This window comes from Podarcis tiliguerta (assembly GCF_965153285.1).
Source record: "Podarcis tiliguerta genome assembly, chromosome: 10".
NCBI classification, from domain to species: Eukaryota; Metazoa; Chordata; class Lepidosauria; order Squamata; family Lacertidae; genus Podarcis; species Podarcis tiliguerta.
The window spans coordinates 14,928,141-14,950,343 of NC_139543.1; the positions used below are offsets into that span (position 1 = coordinate 14,928,141).

Genomic DNA, 22,203 nt, shown 5'->3' on the forward strand with positions numbered 1-22,203 from the left:
GGCACAGTTGACAGCCCGGATAGGGAGCCAGGTCCCAAAGCCCGCCGAAAAGAGCGGGAGGAGTCAGGGGGGTCAACGTCTGCGTCGGAAGAATCCAGGAAGGAAGGGACCCCGGGGGGTAGCAGGACCCAGAGGAGAAAGGAGAGACGGAAGAGGTGGAGTAAGGCTAGAATCTTAAACTGGTGTACAGGGGGCGGAGATTCAGATGGAGCTTCGCCGGTCTAAACCCTAGACATAGAGCTGGGGCGCTCCGGCTTGAAAATGGAAACTGTACTTCAATAAAGACTTTTGTACATTACTACCGGCTAGCGTTGGTCCTCTGTGAGCTGGAACCTGGAGCCAGCTCTGACACATACGCTTCAGGTTACACACTCTGCTAACCCAGAAATAGTGCTTCAGGTTAAGAACTTTGCTTCAGGATAAGAACAGAAATCGTGCTCTGGCAGCGCAGTGGCGGCAGGAGGCTTGAGGTGCTTCAGGTTAAGAACAGTTTCAGGTTAAGAACGGACCTCCGGAATGAATTAAGTACTTAACCTGAGGTACCACTGTATAGGCTAGGGATGGAAGATTTTAAATCAAACGGATCTAATTTGCTGGTTTCTGATTTATGTATGCAAATCAGAACACAGCTATCCATCAGAGTACGCACTTCTCTAAATTTTGCAGTTTTTCCAAAAAAAATATGCATATTTTACTGGGAGAGGCATTGAAAAACAAACAAACATGTGCATTTTAAAGGAAGAATGTGATTGCCATACGTACAAAGTACATAAAGTTTACATGCAAATTTTGCATGTTTGTTTTATTCGCACACACAAAACTGGGACTTGGCTGGCCCTGTGATTCAGCACTTGTGAAACAGTCATAGGCTGGAAATAGGTTGGGCCATCTATCCCTCTTAATTTCAAGGTAATGAGTTTGAGTCCCACACTGGGCAAAAGATTCCTGCATTGCATGGGATTGGACTGGGGGACCCCTGTGGTCTTTTCCAACGCTACAATTCTATGATTCTATGATCCCTGGGATAGACGGGGGCGGGGGGTGCAGAAGTGGATAGCAGCCCATGAAGGGAGAAAGTTTGAAAGCTGCTGACGTTAGGCATTAAGAAAGTAGGAAGCACAGATATTCAGGGGTGATGGAATGATAATTCCTATGTAAAGGTAAAGGGACCCCTGACCATTAGGTCCAGTTGTGGCCGACTCTGGGGTTGCGGCGCTCATCTTGCTTTATTGGCCGAGGGAGCCGGCTTACACCTTCCGGGTCATGTAGCCAACATGACTAAGCCGCTTCTGGCGAACCAGAGCAGCACACAGAAACACTGTTTACCTTCCTGCCAGAGCGGTACGTATTTATCAACTTGCACTTTGACGTGCTTTCGAACTGCTAGGTTGGCAGGAGCAGGGACCAAGCAACGGGAGCTCACCCCATCGCAGGGATTCGAACCACCGACCTTCTGATCGGCAAGTCCTAGGCTCTGTGGTTTAACCCACAGAACCACCGGTCACTAACAGCTGAACTAAGAGATCTTATGCAGAAGCCTTAGTTTCCACATGGAGGTGTTCCTTTGCTTAATAGTGTCTCTGTATAAAAACCAGGCCCAAATTTTATATTAGATTTAAGGCTGCTATTGAAGTCTTACATGTGTTGTGATATACAGTGGTACCTTGGGTTACAGACGATTCAGGTTACAGGCGCTCCAGGTTACAGACTCTGCTAACCCAGAAATAGTACCTCAGGTCCTTTATACTAGGAGTAGGCAAATCTGTCAATCTCAGTGTCTCCCAAGTTCTGAGATATATTTTTTTTTCTAATCTTCAATTCAGTTCTCCACATTTCCAGATCAGTTCACCGTTTTTATTTTTTAAAGTCCTCATGAAAACTTGTCTTGGTTTGCGGTGAGAATTTCTCCCAATATGAATGTTTTGCCTAACAAGTACACCTGTGAAATGCAATTTTCCTAATACAGTGGTACCTCGGGTTACATATGTTTCAGGGTAAATACGCTTCAGGTTACAGACTCCGCTAACCCAGAAATAGTACCTCAGGTTAAGAACTTTGCTTCAGGATGAGAACAGAAATCGTGTGGCGGCGGTGCAGCAGCAGGAGGCCCCATTAGCTAAAGTGGTGCTTCAGGTTAAGAACAGTTTCTGGTTAGAACGGACCTCCAGAACGAATTAAGTTCTTAACCCGAGGTACAACTGTATTTTGGCAAGCCAGCCGTTGAGAATCACTGGTGATGTCTATAGCTGAGCAGGCACTTTCAAGGAGCAAGCTCTGAAGTACTTTTGAAGTCCACTTAGGTATTTGAATACTTTAATTTCTAGAGCAATGAAAAGGTTATACTTACTAGAAGATTGTGTTCTGCAAAGAAATCCCTGAAGGAAGAAAAATGAAAGAAGAAAAAAGCCGTTAGTTTAAACTGTGTGTCTAAGGAATAAAAGGCACTCTTCTTACAAAGTTATTATGTATGACAATGACAAGCATATGTTCAGACATTATCAGCGGCAGAGAAGGGCAGTCTGAAAGTCCAATCCTTAAAAAAGAAGGTAGAATTATTTGTTCTTCTGGGATAGACATGGGAAACCTGTGACCCTCCAAATGTCATTATCCCAGCTTCCATCAGCCCCTGTCAGCATATCTGTGGGTCAGGGATGATGGGGGTGAGGAGCCCAGCAAACATTAGAGAACCACAGTTTCCCCACCCCTTTATGGACCAAAACAACCTGTAGCCAGGATTCAAAATATAGTTAGATGTCCAGAAAACTACTGGTTTCGTTGGGTTAAAGATGGTGGGGAGAAAATGCTGGTCCAGAACCTTTTCTGTCCTTATGACATCAGATGATTGACAGCTGCGTTGCCCTGCCCACATGTCAAAGTTCTTAATGCCCAAGGGCACCGACTCGGGGTGGCAGTGGCCTGGTCTCTTTGGGTCCCCTGAATAATACAGCCTTGCAAGTCAAACATCTAAAATTGTTATTTGATCCGGAGGGAACAACTAGAGTAAGTTCCTTTGATCTGATCTGTTCCTTGGGTAATCCACGATCTTGCCTTCTCTCAGAAGACCAAGATTTTTGGCTGCAAACCTGCTTAAAGCTCCTAGGCTTCATGGGAATAAAAGCACAGCCTTTCTCTTGAGAGAGGTGGACAATGAACAGTCGGTACTTTTTCTGGACTTGACCGTTTGATGCCCTTTCATGACACCCCCCACTGCAAAAAAAAAAAAAACAACCCAAAAAACCCAGCTGCCTGAGGCAGCTGCCTTAATTGGCCAATTATAGGCCCTGCCTCAGTTCCTCCATAAGTTTCAGATGTATTTATTTGCATCTATGCATCCAACCATCACAGAGCAAAAGCTTGGCAAGCAAAGGGAAAATCAGATCTGTGTCAAGGCTAACATCAGATAGCATAAATAAAAATTTTCACAAACTTGCATTCAATTATGCAAAAACATAGGCAGACTGAAAATTCTGAAATTCCCTGGCAGAATACCATTTCACAAACATGTGTGTGTGTGTGTGTGTACACACAGTGCTTTTTTTCTATTAAAAAATGTTTAAGGGTACTCTCATTTTCCTACTCATGTTGAAATACTGCCCCTTGATGAGGCCAAAACACAGACACACACACAGTGCTTTTTTCTATAAAAAAAATGTTTAAGGGTACTCTCATTTTCCTACTCATGTTGAAATACTGCCCCTTGATGAGGCCAAACTTAGATTTACAAAATGTTTAGGGATAATATGCAAACCCCTGCATCCCCACAGAAAAAAGCACTGTGTCTGTGTGTGTGTGTGTGTGTGACTATATATATGTATGTGTATATGTATATATTTTCTGTTAGTATTAAATGATGCATTTATTTTTAAGATTTCCTACCAGCCCTTCACCGGAGGTCAGTTTTCAACATTACACTATCCAGTTATAAAAGCAAGCAAAACAACGACAGCTGTAGAAGCAGTGAAACTGTTCCAGACCAAAGCAGGGCAAGGATGGTATGGCTGACTGCTTTTGTTTGGGTTGGCTTGTGTTTTTTAAGAACTCCGGATATTTGGGGAAATTCATTTCTGAGAATTCTTTGCGGTGACCCGCTAACCTACATTCAGCAGAAGAATTAGGCAAAACATGACTCATAAATTACCCAAGAAGTACTTATCCCCCCATCTGTATAATTTGCTCAGTCGCGCTGTGTACACACATGCTGTAATAATTAAGGGTGTCGTGGAAAAGAAGAAAGGGGGGGCACTGTTCAAACAGGCCACGAGGGGTGAGCATCAGTAGAGTGCAGTGATTTTTTTTTCCATAGGGGAACAGTTAGGGCCGGAGGCAGCAGCTTGAGAGGATGATGGGGGGGCAATGTCCTGACATCGTGCATGTGAGAATTGCTCCTCCCTCCTGAAGCCAGGTAGAAGCTTCCGGGGCTTTGGGAAAGAAGTGCCGGATCTCTCATAGAATCATAGAATCATAGAGTTGGAAGAGACCGCAAGGGCCATCGAGTCCAACCCCCTGCCAAGCAGGAAACACCATCAGAGCACTCCTGACATATAGTTGTCAAGCCTCTGCTTAAAGACCTCCAAAGAAGGAGACTCCACCACACTCCTTGGCAGCAATCCTCGGCAGCAATCCTCTCACAGGATGCTGGAGCCCTGCTGCCTCTTCCCAAAGCTGGGTGGGCTTTGGGAATGTGGCTGGAGCACTCTTTTTTATTATTATTTTAAAAATTATAATTACTTTTATTTTGACAAAGTAATAGGTAAAGGTACCCCTGACCATTAGGTCCCGTAGCGGACGACTCTGGGGTTGTGCGCTCATCTCGCTCTATAGGCCGAGGGAGCCGGCGTTTGTCCACAGACAGCTTCTGGGTCATGTGGCCAGCATGAATAAGCTGCTTAGACCATCGCGAGAGGTTTTGAAATTTTGGGAAGTTGGATAGTTACAATGGAATGGTCTCCGGGGTGGGGTGCACATTATTATTTATTTATGATTATTACTTTGTCAAGGACACAGGTGGCGCTGTGGTCTAAACCACAGAGCCTAGGGCTTGCCAACTGGAAGGTCAGCGGTTCGAATCCCCGTGACGGGGTGAGCCCCCGTTTCTCGGTCCCTGCTCCTGCCAACCTAGCAGTTCAAAAGCACATCAAAGCGCAAGTAGATAAATAGGGACCGCTCTGGCAGGAAGGTAAACGGTGTTTCTGTGGGCTGCTCTGGTTTTGCCAGAAGCGTCTTAGTCATGCTGGCCACATGACCCAGAAGCTGTCTCCGGACAAACACCGGCTCCCTCAGCCTATAGAGCGAGGTGAGCGCGCAACCCCAGAGTCGTCCGCAACTGGACCTAATGGTCAGGGGTACCTTAACCTTTACCTTTTAGCTCCAGGATTCTACATTCTTCCACAAGACCCTGCCAGAGTATTCAGAGCATCCTTTGAGACTTATCTTCAAGCCTACCTGCCTTCAGAGGTGAGGCAACTTGCAAAGGGGCTTTTTCCATGCAGCCCCTTGGCTTGAGAATGTCATCTCCAAGGAGGCTTACTAGGCGGTGAGAATTATGTCTTTTTTGCCCATGGCATTCCATGGCACTGTGCCAATTGAAACACCTTTTCGATTTGTTGATCCTTTAGGCCATTTATGTTTCCGATTTATTTATTTTTAATACAAATATATTTACTGCAGGTCTAATGGTTTATGTCACTGTTGTGCGACTCTCTTTTTAAATGCTTTCGCTGTGTTTAATTTTCTTACAAGTCACTCTGGGGGGGATCTTTTGGACTTGAGAAACAGGATTTACACAAAACAAACACCATTTTTTATTTCTCTTGCTCTTTGTCTATTTGCATCAATGGAATTTGTTGGGGGGGGGTGGAGGGTTATAACCATGCACGCACACACATGAAAATGGTCATGATTGCTAGCAGTGCCAAAGAGATAAGAAATGGATCTCTGTCAGATTTACTGCCTGATTTGCAAAGTCAGATTCTGTTTCCTGGTACAAGGGAAAGAAGACTGCTGAGTCATTCTTCTCTACACAATAAAGAGGGACCTGAAATCTCTGCTTATCAGTAAAGCTGGGCACAATATAATTTGCATGCATATTAAAAGTGTGTTCCTCATCGCACATAAAATTAGCCAGGAGCAGAAGTCTCAAACTCTCACCTCTCAGGTGTGGATTTGCTTGAGCATTTTTTTTGCTGTTTGGTTAATGGCATCAGGATCTTGAGGAAGGCAAGGCAAATAAATGTACAAAGATAAATTGCTATTGTTACGCACCAACCCAATTGCCACAGCTGTGCAAGATTCCAGGGATTCTAGACGCTTGCCTGGGGTTTGTGTTTCCTTTGGAAATAAGGCACAGCAAAGACTGTAGTGCCTTTATCATATATGGATTATTTACACATATATACGACCTGAATCTCGGATAGAGGGGTGTACAGCATTACATTCAAGAGGGTCTCATAGGCACAGTCCTGGGTTCAAGCAGCCATTAGCCTACCTTCCTGTCACTCTGCAGCTTGCCTTGCTCCCTCCCCTTCCATAACTCCTAATTTTGCACTAGGCAGCTGCCTAGATGGCTTTTCCATTGCCTCACAGCTTTCCAACTTTTCCTTTAGAACACACCAGGGCAAATTGCAAACCTGAAACTCTACTACGGGTAGAGAGAGACACCCCTCTCTCGCAAGATCCCTAACGGCTTATCACTTTCCTTTTTTCTTCCTTAATGGCCCATCCTAGGTGATCCCCTGAACATGCCTGGTTTGATTTTAACATGCTAAATCCAGTGTTCAGCACCTTGGAATTAGAAGTGTGGTCCAGGAATTAGAAGGCAGGTCAAGGCACCCACAAACTCATAACGCTATAACGTGACGAGTATGGGACTTGTCTTGCTGTTATCATTTTTCTTTACTGTTTCCAGTCGATTATCAGCAATAAAGTTCTTTGTTTTGTTTTCAGTAGGTTATCAGCAATAAAGTTCTTTGTTTTGTTTTCAGCTTCTTCCTGGCTGGTGGATTGTATTATCGTAGGTCAAAGTGGAAGCTATAGGTTGAGCTATGGAACAGTCCCTCCTATTGGTTAAAATCAGGCTGCACACCCTCCTAGGCCACATCTCTCCGGACCAGACTATTCACCGCAGTGGTGTAGCGTGGGTTGCTAGTGCCCGGGGCAATGCAGACGGAGTACACATGCACATTCAACTGCTTAACAGCATCTGCATCACCCAGCGGATCGCAGCTGCAGAGATAAGAAGAGTCGTCCCTTTGTCTGGAGAAGTCATTTCCTGGTTTGAATGGAGAAGCTGTTTTCAACAGAGCCTACTTATGGAAGTGCACAGCTGCACCAGGTATTGAAATGTTGCACCCCCTAACACTTTTGCATCTGGGGCAACTGCCCTTGTCTCCCCCCATCCCTCCCATGCTACACCACTGATTCACCAGCCTTGTTTTCACCCTCACTGGATATTTTTACCTGGCTAGCAGGTGCCCTTGATCTCTGAAAATGCTTCCTGCTCACCTGGATAGAGACAGAGGGACATGTGCTTAGAGACTTGCCCCCTGTACAAAAATAAAATTAGCGTTTTCTGCTCTGCCCACTACCAGAATGTGCACACACACACACACACCCTGATGCCACTGAGACAACTTTTTCAAGGAAATAAACTTAGGAACTGTAGCCTTTTCAACGTCATGGGAAAGATTTGATTTCGCCTTTACCAGGGACTGTCCCTTAGCTCAGCCTACTAGCCAAGATATATATAGCTAATATGAAGCCATACTGAAGAAGCTTAGTGCGAACAGCAATCCACAAACCAGGAAGAAGTTTAAAAGGGAAACAAAATAAAAGACAAGCGTTCTTTATTGCCCGTACTGGAATTATACAAGGAAGTAATGAATAAAATGCTGACAGTAATTATTTAAAAAAAAAGACCTGTGAAAGCATTCTGAGGGAAAGGGAATGTTGCCTTAAATGATCTCAAACAAACATGCTGATTTTGTCTTAAGAGCATGACTGTGCAGCGTTTGATGTCATACGTAGCCCTGACCTGGAGCCAGGTATGGAGTCCTGCAAGGACAAACCAGCGAGGCTCCTCATGGGGTCTCTGCCATGGGAGCATATTCACCCAGTGCTTTTCCAGCTGCACTGGTCCCCAGTGGAGTACAGGGTCAGATTTAAGGTGCTGGTTTTGACCTTTAAAGCCCTTCACGGCCTAGGACCCTTATACCTACAGGACCGCCTCTCTTGGTATGCCCCACGGAGGACCTTAAGGTCCATAAATAGCAAAACCCTAGAGGTCCCGGGCCCTAAGGAAGTTAGATTAGCCTCAACCAGAGCCCTCCCCAGCCAGGACCGGGCTTAAGGCGGCTAACACCAGGTATAAAAAAATTGATTAAAATACAACTTAAAAACAAGATTAAAATACAACATTAAAATGCAGCCTCATTTCAGTAGAAACTCAAATCAAAAACTTTTTGGGGATGAAAACATCAAATCTTCACCAAGGCCAACTATCTACACTGGTCATACATGGGCCAGAAAAAAAAGCCAAGGAAGTCCCCAAATAGGAGTTCCATCACAGAAGGAGAAAGGTAAGAGGGGAAGGGGACAACTCTATCTTACAGGCCCTGTGGAAAGAAATCAGATCCTGCAGGACCCTGGTCTCATGAGACAGAGTGTTCCACCAGGTCAGAGCCAGTGTTGAAAAGGCCCTGGCTATGGTTGATGCCCTGCCACGGGTCCTACCTGGTATATGTGCACCACGGGTGCCAATAAAGGGTGAGGCACCAGCTCAGCTGAGAGAACCAAGATGGGGAGCATCTCCACTCAATTTAACTCCCACCCACCCCCAGCCCAGCACAAGGGAGGGGTTAGTAAGTATAGTGATAGCGTGGTTTAAGAACAGTTTAGATTATGAACAACTTGGATTAAGAATGCTGCAATCCCGCAAGTAGGTGTTTTGGTTTGTGAACTTTGCCGTGCGATAAGAACCTGTTTTGCTTCCTGTCGAGTGTGTTGCATTTGTAAAATTGAGTCCCCCGCTGCTATGGGAAAGCACGCCTTGGTGTAAGAATGTTTTGGTTTAAGAACGGACTTCCAGAATTCAATGTCTTGACCAGAAGTCATAAACAATCTGTCCCTGTCAACATCAACAGAAGATAATAACCATCAAAACATATACAGCCAAATCATAGACACTCCTCATGGGTTTCTAGAGGAGAAGCAGACTCGCTACAGCAAAAATCAAATATCATCCTCTTGCTGTCAGCAAGCAAGAGCTTTATACTAGTGGCCAAAATCGTGGAAACCTTTTGGAAAAAGGGTATTTCTGATGTTTGATGGCTCATAACACCACTTTTTTGGGGGGAAACCATACCATAAAATTATAAATCAGTGGAAAGATAATTTAATGAAGAATGAAATGCATCAAGGTTTGTTCAATTATCTGTATTCTATCCAAAGTTATAGCCAAATAACCAGAAAAAGGAAGCACAACTTGCTCAGGTCGATATGCCGTAGCGTGCCTTCATTTGAATGTAGCCAAGGAATGGGGCAGGAACCTTTCTACATATGTGGTGGGAGTGCAAAGAGATAGTGGGATTCTGGGGAAATATCTATAACGAACTGAAAAAGATTTTTAGATTTTCATTTGGGGGGGGGGACAGAATCCTTTCTCCTAGGTATCATGTCAGAGGAAATAAAAAGAACGGTCAGACCAATATTTATGTACGCAACTATGGTGGCAAGGTTATTGATGGCCAAAAATTGGAAAAGTAGCAGCGTCACAACTAAAACAGACTGGTTATCTAAAATGATGGAATACTTCCATATTGCTGAACTAACAGGGAGGATAAGAGGAGATATGGAACAAAGAGTGAATAAGGAGTGGGCTATCTTTAAGGAATACATCAAAATTTATGTGGAAAAAGTAGAATTTCTGACAGATATTGAGTGAATCCAGAAAACGATTAGAGTGAAAGGAGAGTAAAGTCAAGATAGAAGAAGAGATTAAAGAAATAATGAAATGCGTTTAAGCTAGTTGGAAAAATAAAGTAGCGTAACAAGAACAGCTGGAAGTCAAGTCACTTGGTGGTTGTCCGTGTGGGGTAGGTGTGTAGGTATGTTGATATGTACAATATAGGTAGGTATTATATAGAGTAATGTAGGTATGATTTATTTTATGAAAATAAGGTACAGTGGTACCTCGGGTTAAGTACTTAATTCATTCCGGAGGTCCGTTCTTAACCTAAAACTGTTCTTAACCTGAAGCACCACTTTAGCTAATGGGGCCTCCTGCTGCTGCAGCGCCGCAATTTCTGTTCTCATCCTGAAACAAAGTTCTTAACCTGAAGCACTATTTCTGGGTTAATGGAGTCTGTAACCTGAAGCGTATGTAACTGGAAGCGTATGTAACTTGAGGTACCACTGTAGTGTGTTGCGTTGTGTATGTGTATTGTGTAAATGTGTATGTGTGTGTTTTATATGTTAATAAAATTTAAATTTTTAAATTTTTAAAAAATGAATGTAGCCAATGAGCACGAGTCTTTAGAAAGCCAATCAGGTGTTATGAGCCATCAAACCAAACTTTCCCCAAAAAGGTTTCCACAATTTTGGCCACTTGTGTAGCTAACTGGGCAGACTGGTGAATTCTATTTGCAAGAAAGAGGATACAGATTTCTGTTTCAGCAACTGTGGCAGAACAATGTCATTTCTCCTGCAAACCATTTGAGGCAGTTAACTTAATCACAGGAGGAAGAAAATCTCTCTTTTGTGGTCTGTAAATAGTTTGGCATGGGGAAGGCACATTCCAGAATGAGGAGGAAGCCTGGGGTCGGGTGAACCTTTGATGATAAGTCCAAAAGCAGGGATGAAATTCAAGCCCTGAGTGGATGTCAAGCACAGTCCCTTGACACAGTTCAGAGAAAACGAAATCATAGGAATGTTATAGGAAGGTGCTTTCGACTGAGTCAGACTGTTGGCTCATCTAGCTTATATTGCCTGCACCAACTCGCAGTGGCTGCCCCGGATTTCAGGCAGGGAATCTCTGTGGAGATGTTGGGGATTGAACCCAGTAATTTCTGCGTGTAAAGCGATTGCTCTAACCACTGTGCTATAGCCTCTCACTATTGTCACCCACATCATGCATTGAAAGAACTTTTATAACACTTGGCTTGCACCAGAGAAACTACTGTGTTGACAGTGCTGAGAATTGTCAGAATCCCCTTCGCAGAGCTACGGTTCCTTACAACCTCATCAATGTTCCCTAGGAACTGTAGTTTGTTAAGCGTGCTGGGAACTGGAGCTCTGTACACTAGTTTCCAGGATTACAGCACAGTGCTTTTAAATGTATGGTGTGCATCCAAGCGGAGGGCCTTCTTGGTAGTGGCGCCCGCCTTGTGGGACGCCCTCCCATCAGATTTCAAGGAAAGAAACAACTATCTGACTTTTAGAAGACACCTGAAGGCAGCCCTGTTTAGAGATGTTTCTAATGTTTTTATCATGTTTTAAATATTCTGTTAAGAGCCGTGGAGAGTGGCTGGGGAGACCTAGCCAGATGGGTGGAGCATAAGTAATAAATTGTTGTTGTTGTTGTTGTTGTTTAGCTGTGTCCAACTCTTCGTGTCTGATGTCTTGTTGTGTTTTAATTTGTTGGGAGCCTCCCAGAGTGGCTGGGGTAAATCAGTCAGATGGGCAGCAAATAAAAATTTTATTATTATTATTCAGCCTCAAAACGGTATGAGTGCTTTAAAGGAATGGTGTTGATGTGACTTAACCTACAAAATCCTGCGCTCTTAAAAATTCCACTGCTGATTCAAATAGCATGGAAATATGCGGGCAAGTAAGGGCAACTCCAAGTAGTCCTCTTTTCTTTCTCGGGACTAGTTGTGACTTTTAATAGAGCACAGAACAAACAAAGCAAACATGTTCGTTAGACACTTGTAGGTCATCAGCAAAGAATGCTGGAACTAAAGATGCGTAAGGAGCCTCAAGGGATCTTTGCCAACGCAAATGATCAATGGGAACCTGCGCTCATCTCCTGCTCCTCTTGGTCTGAAAGGTCAAGCATGACCAAGGCAGAGCTTTGATCTGATTAGGTGTCCTCTAGAACACAGGAACACATTGATGCTTTTGAATTATGGTGCTGGAGGAGACTCTTGAGAGTCCCATGGACTGCAAGAAGAACAAACCTCTCCATTTTGAAGGAAATCAGCCCTGAGTGCTCACTGGAAGGACAGATCCTGAAGCTGAGGCTCCAATACTTTGACCACCTCATGAGAAGAGAAGACTCCCTGGAAAAGACCCTGATGTTGGGAAAGATGGAGGGCACAAGGAGAAGGGGACGACAGAGGACGAGATGGTTGGATGGTGTTCTTGAAGCTACCAGCATGAGTTTGACCAACCTACGGGAGGCAGTGGAAGACAGGAGTGCCTGGCGTGCTCTGGTCCATGGGGTCACGAAGCGTCGGACACGACTAAACAACAACAACAGAACACAGGAAAGGGAAAGAAGAAAGCTTTCAGGCAGGATGCTGGAGAAATCATTAAGCTTTCTAGCACTGTTCAAAGTCCTGGTTTTGACCTATAAAGCTCAGTTCCCCAGGACCTCAACGACCATCTCTCCCCATATAAAGCGACCCGGACCATGAAATCATCATCTGAGGTTCTTCGTTGTTTGGCTCCTCCATGAAAGATCTGGAAGGTGGCAACATAAGAACGGGCCTTTTTGTGGTGGCTCCCTGTCTGTGGAATGCTCTCCCCAGATAAGCTCACCTGGCACCCTCACTACATATCTTGAGGAGCTGGGAGAATATGTTTCTCTGTAACCAGGCCTTTTGGCTGATTAACATCCTTATAAATAAAATTTATTATTATTATGGTGAAAAGTTTTTAGAATGTTGGATTGTTTTGACTGTTGTTAGCCGCCCTGAGCCCAGCTTTGGCTGGGGAGGGCGGGGTATAAATAAAATTTATTATTATTATTATTATTACTATGGTCTTTTAAATTCATTGCAGGGAGGGCGGGTTTATCACTTGTTCTTGTTTCATTATGTACCGTATTTTTTGCTCTATAACACGCACCCGACCATAACACTCACATAGTTTTTAGAGGAGGAAAACAAGAAAAAAAATATTCTAAACGAAACAGTGGATGTATGATTTTTATGGTTCATGCTGTGGCCACAGACATGTGATCTGACGGTGAGTTTGGGGTAGCCCAGTGCAAAAATCCTGAGGATCCATGTGGATCCATGCTTTGTAACCACGTTTTTGCACCTATGCAGCCCCAGGCAACAGTGGGTGCATGATTTCTTTGGTGCAAGCTGTAGCCATGGACATGCTATGTGATCTGATGGTGAATTTGGGGTGACCCAGTGCAAAAATCCTGAGGATCCATGTGGATCCGTGCTTTGTAACCACATTTTAAGTGGGGAGGGAAGGAAAAGCACTCAAGGGACAAGGAACACGCGTGGGGTGGGTAGAGAAGGATGCTGTTAATAATGCAGAACAGGGGTATAAGGGGAGAAGGCTCCTCTCCTCTCCTACTTTGCTCCTTTAAAGCAAGCAGGCTCTCTGTCCCTCTCTCCTCCCCACTCAGCAGCTCTTCTCCCGCTTTGCTGTTTCAAAGCGAGCCACGGAGGAGGGAAGGAAGGGGAACCATGGATCCTCTGCTCACAACTGCAGCAGATCCCCCCGCCATCCGTAGGCATTCGCTCCATAACACGCACAGACATTTCCCCTTACTTTCTAGGAGGAAAAAAGTGAGTGTTATGGTGCAAAAAAATACGGTATTTTGTGTTTTTCCCGTTTTGTATTTTTATGCTGTGAACCGCCTTGGAGGCAGGGCGGTATGAAAATGTAATAACTAAATAAATAATACCCTAAAGCCGTAAGCCACAAGCCCGAACCACTGCGAAGTATTTGCCCATAAATTACGGGGATCACAGCTTTCCCCAGGTGTTAATGTTGTGCAGGTTTCAACACACACAGGTTGCAGGCTACTTAGGTGAGCCATAACAAAGGTTAAGAGGCCAAAGCTACAAGAGGGAGAGAACTCCCTCATGATTCATTGACTGCTTTTTAAAACAAACTTTCCTCTGACAGGGGAATCCCAGCTTACCTTGATTATTTCCTCCTCTACATATTCTTTCAGAGAGAGAGAGGCAGACACAGAGATAAAGAGAGCTCCACGTTTTAGCACTTTTATTCTTGTGAAAAAAGAGTAAGCAACAGAAAGATACAATTAAAACCATCGAGTTTCCCTGTAATACTCCGCTAGATGTTTACTCAGAAGCAAGTCCCATTGTGTTGGGGGGGGGGTTACTCACTACTAAGTGTGTCATTTGCTGCCAAATTATCAGGGGGTTCAAAAGAACTGACCTGGTTAGATAACCTACAATACCTTTAAAATAGGCTTGCCGCCGGTTTTTGCAGTTATTTCATTTTTCGTCGCATGTATTGCTTTTAGAAACAGAAAAACTGCACGAGCAAAAGCAGGAAAAGGTCAGTCTTCCTGGTGGGGGTGGGCTGGGGATGCCCTGTAATAATTAATATACAGACTGAGCACAGAGAACAAACCAAATGAAAACACAGTCCGCATAAAATTCTCACTTAACAATTCACCTTAAAGTTTCAGAATTTCATGGCTGTTCTGCAGAAACTGAAGAACCAAATCAGTGGACCATACTTTCAACCAGTGCTATTTTTCTAAGAAAAGAGGTGCCGGATGGCTCCAACTGGGGGGAAAAGCCCTTCTATTAATGTATTTTTGAAACATTTGAAATCATGGCAGTGGGTATAATTTCACCACTGATTTAATGAGTGGAATGTCTTACTGCTGGGTGCTTAAATGAACACCCTAAGATGATTATCTCCCAATACTCCTCTGTCAATTTGGACTTGTTCTGCATTTCAAACATGTATCCGAGGGCATTCTCATCAGTAGACACTTCCTGAAGGAATTGCTTGCTTATGATGGAGCGGGGCTGCTTTCTAGTCCAAATAGTTTGCTCCCTGCCAGTGACATAGCAGGGGTTGCTGGTGCCCAGGGCAGGGCAAGTGCTGTGTCTCCCTGCTGATGGCGGTGGCCACACGGCTTGGCAACTCTCCCAGCTTGGCCAGCCCAGGGGTGTCGCCTCGCCGGCCACAAGGAGAAGGAGGCACCACCCCAACACCAAAAGACCAGTGCAGGTATGGCTTGCCTCCCCACTCCCCTCGGTTCCAGAAGGCGGCAGGAACTCAGTCGCATGAAGGAGACTGTTGTGGGGGTGCCTTTTTGCACCCGGGGCCATTGCCCCTCTGCCCCGACACACTATACCACTGCCCTCCCAAACTTAAAAAAAGCCCTGATGTTTGCTACCTCTGTTTTTAACACAGATATAAAACCTTCATGGGCAGCAATGTCATTTTGATTTCTCTTCCATATTCTATCCCATATGAACAAAACTCACACGTGACACAAGTTGCTGAAGAAAGGTATGTTTGAGGGTGAATTCAGGCACTGCATTCTTTAGGTATATAGTGGTACCTCAGGTTACATACGCTTCAGGTTACAGACTCCGCTAACCCAGAAATAGTGCTTCAGGTTAAGAACTTTGCTTCAGGATGAGAACAGAAATTGTGCTCCAGCGGCGCGGCAGCAGCAGGAGGCCCCATTAGCTAAAGTGGTACCTCAGGTTAAGAACAGTTTCAGGTTAAGAATGGACCTCCGGAACGAATTAAGTACTTAACCCGAGGTACCACTGTACAATATCTGACTACGTCGTGATGTATTTGCAGAAACTCAGTGCGCTCTGTTTGAGTTTTGGAAAACATTTCATTTCATTTTTTCATTGGTTTTTTTAAAAATAAGGGGGGGGGGAACCTAGTTATCTTATAAGAAATTAACAACTGTGTGCATCGCCTGATGAATTGCATGTGTGAAGGAGCCGTTACAGATTAATAGCAATGAGATTTCGACATATCGCCAGATGTCATCACCTCGTAATAACTTCCAATGAGAGCAAGTCACATTGAGCAGGAGGGAGTCAACAAGCAGCAAGTCACCCAAAATGAAGGATGAATCAGCCCTTCGAGAAGTGACTCCTGTTATCCCACAAGAGCAATCGTAATTGATTCATGTTAGTTTTCCGGAAGAAAACCAGCTTGTTCCAAACTTTTAAAACTACCCAGTGAGTTTAGCCCTTTTTCTGTAAATGTGATAACACACAGGGGTCAGCATACGTTTTCAGCAGCGGTCCACTGTCCCTCAGACCTTGTGGGAGGCCAGACTATATTTTGGGGAGGGGGGAATGAACGAATTCCTATGCCCCACAAATAACCCAGAGATGCATTTTAAATAAAAGCACACATTCTACTCATGCAAAAACACGCTGATTCCTGGACCATCCACAGGCCAGATTTAGAAAGTGATTGGGCAGAATCTGGCCCCTGGGCCTTAGTTTGCCTAGGTAAAGGTAAAGGGACCCCTGGCCATTAGGTCCAGTCGTGACCGACTCTGGGGTTGCGGCGTTCATCTCACTTTACTGGCCAAGGGAGCCGGCGTATAGCATGCCTAAGCCGCTTCTGGCGAACCAGAGCAGTGCACGGAAACGCCATTTACCTTCCCGCCAGAGCGGTACCTATTTATCTACTTGCACTTTGACGTGCTTTCGAAGTGCTAGATTGGCAGGAGCAGGGACCAAGCAATGGGAGCTCACCCCGTCGCGGGGATTCGAACCGCCGACCTTGTGATCGGCAAGTCCTACGCTCTGTGGTTTAACCCACAGCGCCACCCACGTCCCTTTAGTTTGCCTACCCATGTACAAATCCCACCATCTAGCCGAGCACTGCTTATAAGGACTAGTAGTAGCTCTTTAAGATTTCAGACTCCCCCAACCCTAAAAATGACAGGTACTGAACTTGGCATCTTTGACATGGAAATCTGTTACCGAACTCCAGTCCTTTGTCCATGCTGAATAGCCTTGCAGTGCTGAGGATCAATCATTTAAAAGGGGGAGGGGGTGTGCATATACAGTGGTACCTCGAGTTACACACGCTTCAGGTTACATACGCTTCAGGTTACAGACTCTTCTAACCCAGAAATAGTACCTTGGGTTAAGAACTTTGCTTCAGGATGAGAACAGAAATCGCCCGGTGGCAGCGGGGGGCCCCATTAGCTAAAGTGGTGCTTCAGGTTAAGAACAGCTTCAGGTTAAGAACAGACCTCCGGAACGAATTAGTTCTTAACCCGAGGTACCACTGTAATCCGCTTGGAAGGACTGGTTAACAGAAACCCTATTCCTGTTATGAGAAAGGATGCACGGCAACATTTTGTTGCAGCTACCTGCTGTTAGCAAACTCACTGCACTTCTTAACACCGTGTGGCTCTCAGCTGAAAACTTTGCTTTCATAAACCACTCAACCTTGTTTCACTGCTCGAATTGTATTCTATTTCTGCATATCTGCAGGACTGCCCCCAAGTGGAGATACCTTGAAAAGTCAGTATTCTTAAAGCAGTCATTCAATCTGAAAATGACAGGGTTGTAGTGTTGCTGTTTATTGATCTCATTTATATCCAATACCCAGCCCAAGCCTAAGAAGTGCACAAGCCCACAGAAATGAATGAGTTTAAAGTTTTGACCTAAATTAGTTTATTTTCCAGCTCCTGGCGATCATATAGATCAATGAGTGCTTAATATGAAAGCAGATGGTGAGGATATAAAACAATTCTGTGATCAGTTTATGTAGAAATGTTTTGTTAATTTCATCAGTGTTCATAGTTTACAAGCAAATATGACCAGCATCAAAGTGATCGGCACACTATCCTAATATGGACTGAATTATATCTGTCTGATTTTTCTCTCTCATTTCCTCTTTTATACTTTTAATATTTGGGGGGGGGGGACAGTTGCTGAAAGCTTGTGCTACTAAGTGTTTAGTATCAAGCATAACCAGAAAGAGTTCAGCATTGCTAACTTCAAAATGCAGATTTATTTATTTTTGATTTTTTTTGCAGCCACAAAAACCATTTCTATGAATTTTTGGCACGCTGTATGGGTGCTATGTGAACGCTGCTCATATCCACAACAGACCATTAATTTAAATGGGTCTACTCAGAGTATAGTTAACATTGGCTATTGCCCTATGCTTTTATTTTACATTTTTAGGGAAAGCTCAATGGAATATATATTTCTTTTTTTGTTGAAATGCACAGCCCACACCTGAAAACTGGCACATGTAAGAAGTTTTTCATGAGTATATCAGGTGCTTCCAGTTATCAGCATTTAATTTACTTATTCAGAGACAACAGATATAGAAGAAACTGTAACATACCTGAGAACAAGTCAGTCCACACTCTTCAATCCTGGGAATGAGCTGATAGCCATAAGCTCCCCAAAACATTGCAAAAATCTGCAACTGAAATAGCATCTTTACTTTTATAAAAAGTTTTTTTCTTTTCTGGTTTTTAAAATTATGACTACAGTATTTTAAAATAAGCTACCCTTTGATTAATCCTGCAGAAACAGCTGTTCAGCTCTGAGAAACTAAGTTTAAATACTGTGATATGATGAGAACAAGCACCTCCTTCTATCTTTCAGCTTGACTCCTCCTCTTTTAAAAAAACAACAACGTGCAAGGCCAATTTTTTTAAAAAAACAACCCCCTTGTACGTATTTTAAAACAACTCTTGCTCCAGCCAGATGACTCACAAGATTCTGGAAGTGAAATCCCAGACAGTCATCTTCCTTCTTAAATTCAAATTGCTAAAATTTTGAATCAAACTTGCTTAGTCACAGAAACTTTTACTACTGTTTTGAGTCACTGTGTAAATATTTTGCCTTAATCATAATTTTTGTTGTAAAGTTTAAAGTTATTACCCTGAGTTGAAAAAAAGTGTGAGCACAGAGGCGGTTATGCAAGGATTCGTGTTCACTTTCAATGCTATAAACAGTTCTTTTCTCCGGCTTCTAATGCTTTAAAGCACAAAAGTCCCTCGGCAATGTGCCAAAATATATCAATTTCTCGGTGATGTAGCCACTCCCATATCTTTCCTATGGAGGCCAGACACCAGCATTCTGCTTTTGGGAGAAACAAGCAATGGTTTAGCACAGCAAGCATGGCTGGAAGATACAGTGGTACCTTGGGTTATATAGGCTTCAGGTTACATACGCTTCAGGTTACAGACTCCGCTAACCCAGAAATATTACCTCGGGTAATATTTCAGGTTAAGAATGGACCTCCAGAACGAATTAAGTTTTTAACCTGAGATACCACTATACAGTGGTACCTCGGGTTACATACGCTTCAGGTTACAGATGCTTCAGGTTACACACTCCGCTAACCTAGAAATAGTGCTTCAGGTTAAGAACTTTGCTTCAGGATGAGAACAGAAATCTTGCTCTGGCGGCGCGGCAACAGCAGGAGGCCCCATTAGCTAAAGTTGTATTTCAGGTTAAGAACAATTTGAGGTTAAGTACGGACCTCCGGAACGAATGAAGTACTTAACCTGAGGTACCACTGTAAAAAGGTAGAAAGTTTTAAAATGAAAGTACAGTGGTACCTCGGGTTAAAAATTTAATTCGTTCTAGAGGTCCGTTCTTAACCTGAAACTGTTATTAACCTGAAGCACCACTTTACCTAATGGGGCCTCCTGCTGCCACCGTGCCGCCAGAGCCTGATTTCTGTTCTCATCCTGAAGCAAAGTTCTTAACCTGAAGCACTATTTCTAGGTTAGCGGAGTGTGTAACCTGAAGCATCTGTAACCTGAAGCGTATGTAACCCGAGGTACCACTGTATAGTGGTATCTCAGGTTAAAAACTTAATTCGTTCTGGAGGTCCATTCTTAACCTGAAACTGCTCTTAACCTGAAGCACCACTTTAGCTAATGGGGCCTCCCACTGTGCCACGCCGCTGCTGCGCAATTTCTGTTCTCATCCTGAAACAAAGTTCTTAACCCGAGGTACTATTTCTACGTTAGTGGAGTCTGTAACCTGAAGTGTCTATAATTTGAAGCGTCTGTAACCCAAGGTACCACTGTATACTGGCATAGCATCCTAGTGCAACTAAACTGCACTCAGGAAATAAAGAAAAGAGAGAGAGAGGGATAATTGGATATAGTGGGGGAAAGGGTAATGGAATTGTCAGAATTAAAGTGGAGGTACAATAATGGGGGTGGGACGCAGGTGGCGCTGTGGGTAAAAGCCTCAGCGCCTAGGGCTTGCCGATCGAAAGGTCGGCGGTTCAAATCCCCGCGGCGGGGTGCGCTCCCGTTGTTCGGTCCCAGCGCCTGCCAACCTAGTAGTTCGAAAGCACCCCCGGGGGCAAGTAGATAAATAGGGACCGCTTACTAGCAGGAAGGTAAACGGCGTTCCGTGTGCTGCGCTGGCTCGCCAGATGCAGCTTGTCACGCTGGCCACGTGACCCGGAAGTGTCTCCGGACAGCGCTGGCCCCCGGCCTCTTGAGTGAGATGGGCGCACAACCCTAGAGTCTGTCAAGACTGGCCCGTACCGGCAGGGGTACCTTTACCTTTTTTACAATAATGGGAGAACACAAGGGATGCACACAGAGCTTTTTTCTGGGGGGACGCATACCCCTAAACATTTTGTGAATCTTTGTACTTCTGTCCATTGACAGTCGTACCTTGGATTTCAAACAGCTTAGTTCTTGAACGTTTTGGCGCCCGAACGCAGCAAATCGGGAAGTGACTGTTCCGGTTTGTGAACTATTTTTAGTCAAACATCCGATGGGGCTTCTGTGGCTTCCGATTGGCTGCAGGATCTTTGTGCAGCCAATCAGAAGTTGCACTTTGGTTTCCCAACGTTTTGGAAGTCGAACGGACTTCCAGAATGGATTCCGTTCGACTTCCACGGTATGACTGTACTGTATTTATTTTTCCCAATTTGAACTATTAAAAGGTGATTATCTTGAGTCAAAATGAGAGTACAGTGGTACCTCTGGTTATGTAGTTAATTCGTTCCGGAGGTCCGTTCTTAACCTGAAACAGTTCTTAACCTGAAGCACCACTTTCGCTAATGTGGTCTCCTGCTGCCGCCGTGCCGCTGGAGCACAATTTCTGTTCTCATCCTGAAGCAAAGTTCTTAACCTGAGGTACTATTTCTGGGTTAGCAGAGTCTGTAACCTGAAGCGTATATAACCTGAAGTGTATGTAACCCAAGGTACCACTGTACCCCTAAGCATTTTTTTTTTAGAAAAAAGGGCACTGGATGTATCACAGAATAACTGACAAAGCATGATAATGTCTAAACCCACTTCAAATGCAGTATTAATGAATCAATAGAACGTTGCTGCAGACACCTTCAGTAAACAGCACCAACACAGGGACAAAATTCACCCCGTTGTGGCTCCCCTTTATTAAACACACAACCCAACAAGACAAGAAGAAGAAGAACCCACCTACAGCATATGAATCTGTATGGCTAACTTGACCCAACAACCCCTTCCCCCCTCACACACACAAACAAAACTCATGGCATAAAAATCCATGTCATGGGCTCCCCGCTCCCCAACCTCTCCCAATGCCAATGAAAACTAATAAACGAATAAAAATAGAAACTACCCATGTGACGCTGACACAAAAACCTCACACATAGAATCATAGAGTTGGAATAGACCACAAGGGCCATCGAGTCCAATCCCCTGCCAAGCAGGAAACACCATCAGAGCACTCCTGACATATGGTTGTCAAGCCTCTGCTTAAAGACCTCCAAAGAAGGAGACTCCACCACACTCCTTGGCAGCAAATTCCACTGTCGAACAGCTTACTGTCAGGAAGTTCTTCCTAATGTTTAGGTGGAATCTTCTTTCTTGTAGTTTGGATCAATTGCTCCATGTCCGCTTCTCTGGAGCAGCAGAAAACAACCTTTCTCCCTCTATGTGACATCCTTCCTTTTATATATTTGAACATGGCTATCATATCACCCCTTAACCTCCTCTTCTCCAGGCTAAACATGCCCAGCTCCCTTAGCCGTTCCTCATAAGGCATCGTTTCCAGGCCTTTGACCATTTTGGTTGCCCTCCTCTGGACACGTTCCAGTTTGTCAGTGTCCTTCTTGAACTGTGGTGCCCAGAACTGGACACAGTACTCCAGGTGAGGTCTGACCAGAGCAGAATACAGTGGCACTACACTGTGTAAAAGAATGAACATTTGCTACACTACCTCTCTTCTCTCCCCCCCCCCCCCAACCTTATACAGTGGTACCTTGGAAGTAGAACAGAATCCA

General features: G+C 44.3%; 1 protein-coding gene across 3 annotated transcripts in view; it reads right to left on the reverse strand.

The window, feature by feature from the left end:
* Positions 1-18,755, reverse strand: part of IL17REL (interleukin 17 receptor E like) — a 52,191-nt gene extending 33,436 nt beyond the window's left edge. Inside the window, exons 1-2 of one of the 3 annotated variants that reach the window (XM_083399840.1) lie at positions 18,295-18,755; positions 2,348-2,375 (exon numbers count right to left, since the gene is read on the reverse strand). In XM_083399840.1, coding sequence (XP_083255966.1) covers positions 2,348-2,375; positions 18,295-18,390 — 124 coding nt within the window. In that variant the 5' untranslated portion in view covers positions 18,391-18,755. Of the gene's footprint in view, positions 1-2,347; positions 2,376-2,723; positions 2,837-18,294 lie in introns of those variants that run through there. The other 2 variants (XM_083399842.1, XM_083399841.1) reach the window with 2 other exon arrangements.
* Positions 18,756-22,203: the final 3,448 nt, after the last annotated feature.